The 10246-nt window shown below is 33.8% G+C and overlaps 1 protein-coding gene across 1 annotated transcript in view; it reads right to left on the bottom strand.

Annotated features, from left to right (window-relative positions):
* Positions 1-9354, bottom strand: part of LOC139140981 (cylicin-1-like) — an 11519-nt gene extending 2165 nt beyond the window's left edge. Inside the window, exon 1 of the mRNA XM_070710503.1 lies at positions 9144-9354. Coding sequence (XP_070566604.1) covers positions 9144-9354 — 211 coding nt within the window. The remainder of the gene's footprint in view (positions 1-9143) is intronic.
* Positions 9355-10246: the final 892 nt, after the last annotated feature.

The raw sequence follows: 10246 nt of genomic DNA, 5'->3' as shown, positions 1-10246 counted from the left end.
CTTCTCACCTTGAACCTATCCATAGGTTACAAAAGAGAATTGTTCGCCTTATTACCTTCTCCGATTTCTGCGCCCACTCTAATCCACTTTTCCATCAACTAAAAATTCTTGACATAAGCAATCTCTGTAAATTTTAAATTGTACTTTCGTCTTTGATCTAAAACATAATCGTTATTCCCATGACATCACCAAATTTTTTCGACCACTTGTGCATGATTATTCTACTCGTCAAGTCCTTGCTGGAAATGTTTGTATCCCAAAACATAATCTCACACTCACACAAAATCAAATTACGTTCGCTGCTGCAAAACATTGGAACTCACTTCCCTCCTCAATTAAACAGACAACATCAAGACAAAAATTTAAAAAGGAGTTGAAACAAAACCTCCTCCGTTCTATGGTTGATTGATTGATTTAGTTTTTCTTCCTTCGTAATTTGTCAGACTTCATTTCTTTTCAACAAGTGTTTTTCAGTTATAAATGTTTTTTGTACTGTTTCTTTTTTTTCCTGATTTCATCTCTTTTCCTAAATTGTGATATTCATTGTTGCTCTGTTTTCCCCACCAATTCCGACATAATATTTTTTGAAGTTATTTCTTTAGGTATTTAGTATCAGAGATGCACCTATTTTGTTCTACATGTATAATATTTTCGCAACTCTAAATACCTCATTATATAAAATTATTTATTTCATATATTTTGTTGGGGCCATGAAGGAAGATTAGTTCTGCTGAACTATATTTCATGGTCCCCAACAATTGTACATACAATCATTTTCATGAAATGTTAAACATTTCTTATGGTGAAATAAATTATTATTATTATTATTATTATTATTATTATTTATATTATTATTATTATTATTATTATTATTATTATTATTATTACAAGTTAGGGGCTATAAGTATTATATAGAAATCTAAAAACAGTTCATTGAAGCTGTGGGACTTCTGAAAAAAAGGTGTTGTTACTCCTGAATGGTTGCCATGGAAACATCTCACATTAAAATGAGTGTGATTTTTTTCGGTGTGCTAACAAGAAAACCCCTTATTATCAATTTTTTACATCAATTAATAGTTCTTTAATAGGAATTAGGGAAAAAGTAACATTTTCAATCCCAAAATAGTTACTATGGCAACTCGAAACATTAAAATAAGTCTGGCATTTGTGTTCTCTGACCCGAACTTCCCCACTAGATAATTTTCATTTCAATCAAAGTAACTTTTCATGGGATATTAGAAAAACTGAAATTTTCAACACCTAAAATGGTTACCATGGAGACATGGGGCATCAAACCGATATCATATTTGGTCTTTTCAACCCAAAATACCCTTATGGTGAAATTTTCACGGAAATTGAACCTATTATTATTCGTGTTATTATTTCTATATAATACTTTATTAATTATTATAAAGCTTATAGAAGAAACATTAAACATTGGCAGACATTGATAAAATCTATTATATATTATTGGAATGAGATCAAAAAGTACATTGCTGGTATATTTAACTCTACAACCAGGTATTCCAATGTTCTTTTCTGTGTAGTTGATCACCCGGGAATGTGTACATTGAAAATTGGTTGGCCAATCAAAAAGGGCATTAATTGATTTGTGTAAAATAAGTGTGCCTTTTAGATAGCATTTGTAAACGAAATTTAATACACAGATCATCATATAAATAATCATACCAGATATGAACTGAATGTGCTCACGTGTTTTACGACAGATTCATTAATAGTAGTAGGCTTCACAGAATGTTGGATATCTAGTACACAGACTAAAAAATTTTAGCATTTACTCACCAGAACAACTTGACCTACTCATGTGACCCCTGAGGGGGGAATGACTTTGAGTTTGACAAAATTACAAACTTAGTTATCAAGCATTGAAATTGATGATGACTCGACATGTATTGACATTTATCAGACATTACTGGACACATGAAATAATACAATATGACATGAATAACTACATACTTTTTGACTGTTATGAAGTTGTGTAAAAGAATTGTACCTTTGACCTCATATAAAGTGACAAATCAACGAGCAAGGAGATGTTACGCAACATTTACAGACCTCAGGATAATCACTAACCAAATCACAAAAACAAAGACAGACATTGTATATTCTGACAGCAGTTCAATTGAGCACAAGGCGGAGCGGAAGACAGACTTCTGTTAAGACTAGCCTTGTATACGGTCTACTGCCAGAGTAACTATCTCTGACGAGGATTTATTGTATCATGTTTTTCAATATTCCTGTCAATAAACCAAATTCATCCCAATATAATCGACATCCGTGTGAGGCGTGTAATAAGAACAATCATACATCTGTTATATCATTCTATGTAGCAGGTTTCATCAACTTTCGCACAGTACTCTCAGACTTAAATCACTAATTACAAAATTTTATTTAATATGTAAATGAGCTAATTATTAACTTGACACACCCAATGCCTCTCAGTACAATTAAATATTTATCAGATCAATATCTGTATCAAGTTTCATCAAATGTAATGCTGTAATTTTGGAGTAATATCACTAATTACAAAGTTCATTAAATATGCAAATCAACCCTTAATTAACTCCATATAACTAAATGCTTTATACCACAATTAGATATCTATCAGATCAGTATCTGAAGCAGATTTCATCACATTGGTGCAATAATTTGTGCGTTATATGACTAATTACAAAACTTCATAGAATATGCAAATGAGCTAATTGTTAACGTGACAGTGCCAAATGCTTGTCAGTACAATTAGATATTTATCAGATCAATATCTGTACAGCTTTCACTGTCTTGGGTGCCGTAATTCAGAGTTATATACCTAACTACAAAGTTCATTGAATATGCAAATGAACCCTTAATTAACTTTACACTACTTAGTACTTTACACCACAGTTAGATATCAGTCAGATAGGTATCTGCAGCATAATTCACCAAATTTGATGCAGTTATATCTGAATTATATGACTAATTATAAATCTTCATAAAATATGCAAATGAGCTATTTATTAACTTGACACCGCCCAATGCTTCTTAGTGTATTTAGATATATCAGATCAATATTTGTTGCACGTATCATTAAGTTTGGTGCAGGAATTTCAGAGTTATGTGACTAATAACAAAAGTTCATTAGATATGCAAATGAGCAGATAATTGACATGACACTCACAGTATCATCATAATGTTCCGAGATTGTCATCTGTGAAAAGTTGCATGAAATTTTGTGCAGTATTTCTTGATGTATGTCTACACTGTCATTACCGTCTCCATAGGGAAACCATTGTACGGAAAAAATGATATTGCATAACTTCATTAATATGCAAACCACACTAACCAAAATCTAATCAATTCTTGCAAATAGCATGTGGTACCTGTGTACCAAATCTGACTTGAATCTGTTCAGGCGTTTTTGAGTTATCGTGTAAACAGACAGACAGACAGACACACACACACTCGCACACACACACACGGACGGACAGACAGACATCGCTATGACATTAGTCCACGTGTGAACACGTGAGCTAAAATCTTACAAATTTAGGCTGTACAGCTTCTAGCTAGTCTGAGTACACTGTGCCGATACTATTCCAAACAACTGAGGCACATTCAAGTGATCGCAATCATATATATCCGTAACCCGATCACTAGGTCAGAATTCGTAGTACAATACTTATAAACATATAGACACAAAAAAACAGAACAAAACAGAACAGAACAGACAGTAAATCACCGATACACACAACAAAGTCAAATTCATGAAGGAATAATATATGGATCTCTAGCCGAAAGACCAAGAAGTGATGTCAGGTGTTTCGAAAATAGTTAGCGAACTCTGCCCCACATGTGGCACCCGCCATATATCAATCTGTAAGTCGAATAGGTAGTGGTCACCAACTAAGGCCCAATGTCACTGATGCCATCAGCAATAATTTGTCGAAGAGAGATATTTTATTTACCTTCCTGCCTGTGATACCTGCCAAAAAAGCGTTTGAATGTAGAGACAAGTCTTTTTCTTGTGTAACCTTGATTTAACAGTTTGTAAGATGGCCATGTTTTTCTACAAAATCACCATATGAACTGCATGCTCTTGCATATCGAATTAGCTTGGAAATGCATACCTCATAAGCTGGTGAGAGTGGAATATTACTGATGAAGTGTGGGAAATTGATGATACTAAAGTTGAAATCATCTCTCTTGTCATATAGCCTAGTAGGTGACCATAAGAGTCAAATTCAAGGAAAATATCCAGATATGAAATAGAAGAGGCCGTTTCTGTAGTTTCTTAATCTCCCATTATGGAGGATAAATCATAGCGAGAAAGTCACTGAATTTGGCGTTATTCATTGAAATAACATTGTCTATGTATCTAAATGTTAGGTTGAAAGATTTAACTACAGAGACTTTTTTCTGTGTGATTAGGTTTTGGATACATTCTGCCTCGTATGAGAACAGAAATAAGTCGGCAAGCAAGGGAGCACACTTAGTACCCATAGGAATTCCTATACACTGATGGAAAATCATGTCCTCCAAATTCTACAAATATTTGTCAATGAGGAAATCAAGCATACTGATAATGTCTTTCTCGGTATAAAAAACTTTAGCATTAGTAGAATTTTAACAAAATATGTAGAATTATACCTAATACTATATATTTCTAACGGCGTAAACCGTTTTTGTAGAAAAGTGCATGGTTGATGATTTTTTAAATTACTTCTTGATTCCACACAGCGGCAGTCGAGCATATTCTGGTAGCAGTCATACATCATACTAATGAAGCATTTTCCCAAAATACGAGCATATTTAAGCAGTTTCAGCCAGTGTATTGGACAAAGGAGGTTTGTTTGCAATTATCTAGGTAGGATTTTTCATCGAAATATCGATGACGTTTTGCCGACGTCTCACATAGTGCGTACATCGCCGATGCCTCTCGATATGTTGGCTTTGCTAATCCGTTGGGATTTTTATTATCATTTGTATCTTTCATAGACTCCAGTGTGATTAAATCAATTTTTACGTGTACAAAACAAATTTCCTGAGCTTCAGTGATATCTATTATGTCTTCTGAAAGTGGTGTGAGGTCTTCGGAATTTTATACCTCTTGTCAGAATTTAAGTATCGGTAGCCCGTCGATCATCCTCTTTGGCAATTGTGCATAGGAACCCCTGTTATTCTGCCGCCATACTAGCTGCAGTACACAGAAGCTAGTGGTTTTGCCATGCAAGCCTAGTTTACCGTTTGTATACGGCGTAGTCCATGCCCGACCTGTAGTGATGAACACTGTGTACGATGTACATGAAACAAGCTGATATCATTCTCTGTAAAGGCTTTATCTCTTTTAAATGCTACGAACAGTTGCTTGTTAGTACAGTTACATGTGAATAGAGAATCCGAAATCGTGAATAGGTTTGTTGTCTACGATTGATCCATGGTTGCTCGGCTCTGTTTGGGTTTTAGTCTCTTACACTTTTAGAAGATCATCTGCAGATACTAAATTTAACGTGACGCTATTGTTATTGCATTATTTTTCACTGATGTTGGCCAAAGAATACACCAGAATTTGGCAGTCAAATAGGAGGTAGTATTTATCAAGTTTTGTTTTATTTTGCTTTTAATTCAAACAAAAGGGGTTGTGAAATTTGTCTATGTCCCTAATATGAACAATTTTAATTATTACGTGATCAAATAAGATATTGTTTACATGTAAAGGTTTCTCAACAAAGTCAGGTTATTGTGGCTCTGTCCTTTACATGCTATTCAATCTTCAGTTTATCAAGTTATACCATTACACAAACATCTATGAGTATTTTCTAGTTTGTATTCAAAGTTATGCTGGTCGGCAGGGCATGACATCAACTGATATATGACTTTCATGTCATGTTAATACAGGTTTTGACAATAGTTGATAATTTGAAAAAAAATGTTTGAAAAAATTAAGACAAAAACAATTATAAACAGCTTTTGAAATTCGAGAACGGCGCAAGTCAGCCCTAACAAAAAGATGGTGTGTATCTTTATATTCACAGTAATGGATTTTATCAACGAGCAAACTCTTACTTTAAAATTGTGATTTGGAATTAATAATAAATTGTGATTTGGAATTAATTGAAATTGTTTAAATGTGTGTTTTGATTTGTAAATTTTAATATGGACCTTGTTTAACATTGGTCCTCAAGATATTGGAATAAAATAAATACAACTGATAAATTGTGTAAGCCTTACATCTTACAACATTGGTCTGGATGTACAAATTGTATTCTTGTACATGGTGTACTCCATATTCAGGAATCAGCATAATATAATTTCTGCATTTTATGATGATAAACATAATCTTATTTACCTTTTTTCAAGTTGTTTGATGTAGAATATTCTGAATTTCTAATATACCTTCAAAAATGATTAATCATAATATTAAAAGGGCAAGTAGCTATAACTTTCATGTTTCTTTATAATGTCATCCACAGTTTCTCCTTTAACCCTGTAAAGCATATTGAAATTCATAGTATAATTAGATATTGTTCCCTTATATTTTCTTCGTTCAGCGAAGGAAAATACGCGTGACGTAATGACCGTGTCACCACGAGTAGAAGTAGAAGGGAATAATATACTTATCACATGTACAAGCAAACTTGAGAATTCGAGGAACACGGCGTTCACGTTCGTTCGTGTATGGAGCAAATGCCAGACAACCTCTAGGTATACACGTACCTTCAGCAAAGTTATACACTATTTCAAACATAGCATATACCTAGAAATTTACCTTAGACGAAGATACGCTATTTTTCGGGAACAAAAATCGACTGAATCCAGTGAATCTCGACAGCGCGAACACTGTAAACGTCGCGCCTGACCCTGGTTGCAATTCTTACGGAACCCGCGGTAACGCGACCAGCTTCAAGTTCGTTGTTTCCGCAAATTATTCACGTAATTCCTTCCGAATATACAGGCGGTACACTCTTGTGTTTACATTGTTCGGATTATTATTGTCGTAGTCTGTGAAAATATCGATTTCATTGCATGACTTTTGGAGGCCTGGACACCGCACTTGACCCCCTTGTTGCAGTGGAAACCGTATGTCTACCGCATGAAAGTACACAGTGCGTCGAACGTTCAGGCGTCGGCGGGATCTATACGAATACGAACCCTCATGCATATTGGCGACAAAACTAAAACACGAGGACTCAAAAATTTGCCTAGTTGATGTATTTTGTCAGACTCTAATAATCATGACTAATGTTTACGATATTTTCAAGTCAGACATATTTTGATCGTGGGAGAAATACCGGCCGCCATGTTGTTTGTTTACATTGACGAGCACACGAAAGATCGACGCAAAAAAGGTCCGACGCACCAAAATTGATGACATAGACGCGGGTTGTCATGACGTAGAACGACCAGAGAATAAATCCCGTATTTTTTGTTCGGAGACGACAAACTTGGCTTGTGCATGTGGTAATTGAGCTTGTCAATTCAGACTTTTGCTTTGTTGCTTGCATATTGTTATTGTTGATGTTTGAATTCTGGCAAGAACTGGAATGTCAATGTGTACAATAACAGTATATTGTACAATCATGAAAACATGCTGTGTTATTAGGCTAAATAGTGGAAGTTCATACATGCTTTAGGCACTAATACAAGAGTTTGCAATGTACAAGAAAAATATGTCATGAAAACATCCTCAAACACTTAGTCTCCTAGTTGCTTAAAAGAAGTATTTTTTGAATGCTGGAATATGATTAATATGTCAACATCACTGTGATATTTGCTGATAATTCAGATTTCAATTTCAAAAGAATATGGTTTGTATATTGGAATTGATTTTAGTGTATTTATTTACACTTCCCTTTTTGTAGTAATCACAACAGGCTAAAATAATAATTTGGCAAACTGCTAACCTGAGGGTTTGCTCAGTAATTGACATTTCTGGTTGGGTCACAGTGACCAAGTCATATGTCCACATTGTCAAAATCAAGTCCCCCTTTTGAAATCAGGAACCATATGCTATATTGGATCTTCTGGGTATTTTTATAATCTTGACACCAAAGTTTAATGCAGGGCCATTGGTACATGTGTGAAGTCGTAGGCCAGTTTCCGTATAAAGTTTTGATTTTCAAGAAAATATGACATGAACAACTGCTTGTAAAACAGCAAAAAAGAGGATAATGTACCATATTCGAGTGAAGGTTATAATTAATGACATTTTATGTAAGACATGCATAATCCACATCAAGGTAACTCATTGGACATCCATCACAGTGCTGAGTACATACTGGTATTTTACAACAGTTCCACTACATACAAGCGCACACTCACACTAAGATACATATACATATATATTTTACAGACACACGAATATATATATATATATATATATATATATATATATATATATATATATATATTTGTGTGTATACATGTGTATGAATAAACTCATGCATACATCCATACACATATAGGACGTACATACATCCATACATTCACAATTTACACACATACACATATATAGACACACACGTGTTTACACAAACACACACACACATACACACACACACACACATATATATATATTTGAATAAACACATGAAGATAGATACATAAATACATACATGAATACATATATACATACACTTAAGCTTTCACAGAGAACATTTCCTGCAATCTCAATCAGAGTTACTTGAAAAGAAACATGTTTGAAAGGAATGAGACAATGAAAACAAAAAAGAAGGGGATGTAAAATAATTAACTAAACTACAACTCACACAAAATAAGAAAATAATTCACCAATCAATGTGTAAAATCAAGTCTGGAGTATTTGACATTTTTGCTATGCTTTAATATGGGGAGGGCATCCTAGTGGCAGTATTAGGAAAAGTTTTAAATGTTTGTTGTGTTTGTTTACTCCAACTAGAATTCAGGGCCATAACTGTCTTTCCTCGGAGTGGTATAAATTAACTGTGGATATTAAAAAATTCGAAGGAACTCTTGGATAACTTGAAAGCAAGATCTGTTTCAAAAATAACAACTATTAAAACTTTCCATTTTTCCACATTGTATACAGCAATACCACATGATAAATTGAAATAAAGCATGAAAAAAATCATCAACCAAGCATTTTTCTACAAAAACGGTTCACATACTTGCCAACTCTTCACTTCCTTCAAAATCACAATCTGCCACTGCTTCATTTAGATGAGAATCGTACACTTCTTTTACTTCAGTTTGGTCTGGATCGTACAATGCCTCTTCTTGACCCCAACAACAACAACGCCTTGCTGATTTGGATAACTCGTTCCCCATACTTCTGTTCTCTGTTGCTGTAAAGAAAATCAAGTCATTAGTTATAGCCATGTTGAAAAGTGTTGGGTTTGTCATTTAATGTCTTAGAAAGAGTAAGGTAGCTAACATTATTGTTCTTTCTTGCCTTTAGACATGATCAGCTGTAACGTGATCCCTCCAAATTTCTCTCAGCCTATCAACTTCCCCCTCTGGAAACGGCAAACAGCTTCTCAGTCAGTGTTTGGTAATTGTTATGACATCTCTTATTCATTCAATTCCCATTGTTGGTCTATTTATTTGTTTATTTGTTTATATATATATATTTATTTATTTATTTATTTATATATATAATATATATATATAATATATATATATATATATATATATATATATATTTAATTTATTTATTTATTTATTTATTTTCAACTCCCACACAGATATGACACAGTTAAATAACGCATACATCCACACTTGTAGGGAGATTTTAATGAAAGGATATAAAATGTTGTTACAGGACAAGAAACCAGTTAAAACAAATGACGCACAACCAGGACAGCAAATAACAGATCAAAAACAAACGCTTTGAGCTTTTCTTTTAAAACTTATAGGAGAAACATTAATCATCGTATTACCAGACATTAATAAAATCTATTTCACAGTCTTTGAATGAGATTAAAAAGTGCATTGCTGGTATATTTAACTCTACAACCAGGTAGTCAAATGTTCTTTTCTGTGTAGTTGAACACCCGGGGATGTGCACATTGAAAATTGGTTGGCAATCAAAAAAGGGCATTAATTGATTTGTGTAAAAAAACAAGGTCAAAATAAGCGCACCTTTTAGGTAGTATTTGTAAACGAAATTTTATGCACATCATCATATGAATAATCATACAATCTTACAAAATAAGGCTGTACAGCTTCTAGCTAGTCTGAGTACACACTGCCAATACTATTCCTAACAAGT

Source organism: Ptychodera flava, chromosome 9 (genome assembly GCF_041260155.1).
Source record: "Ptychodera flava strain L36383 chromosome 9, AS_Pfla_20210202, whole genome shotgun sequence".
Lineage (NCBI taxonomy): Eukaryota > Metazoa > Hemichordata > Enteropneusta > Ptychoderidae > Ptychodera > Ptychodera flava.
This window is presented reverse-complemented; position numbering and strand designations above follow the sequence as displayed.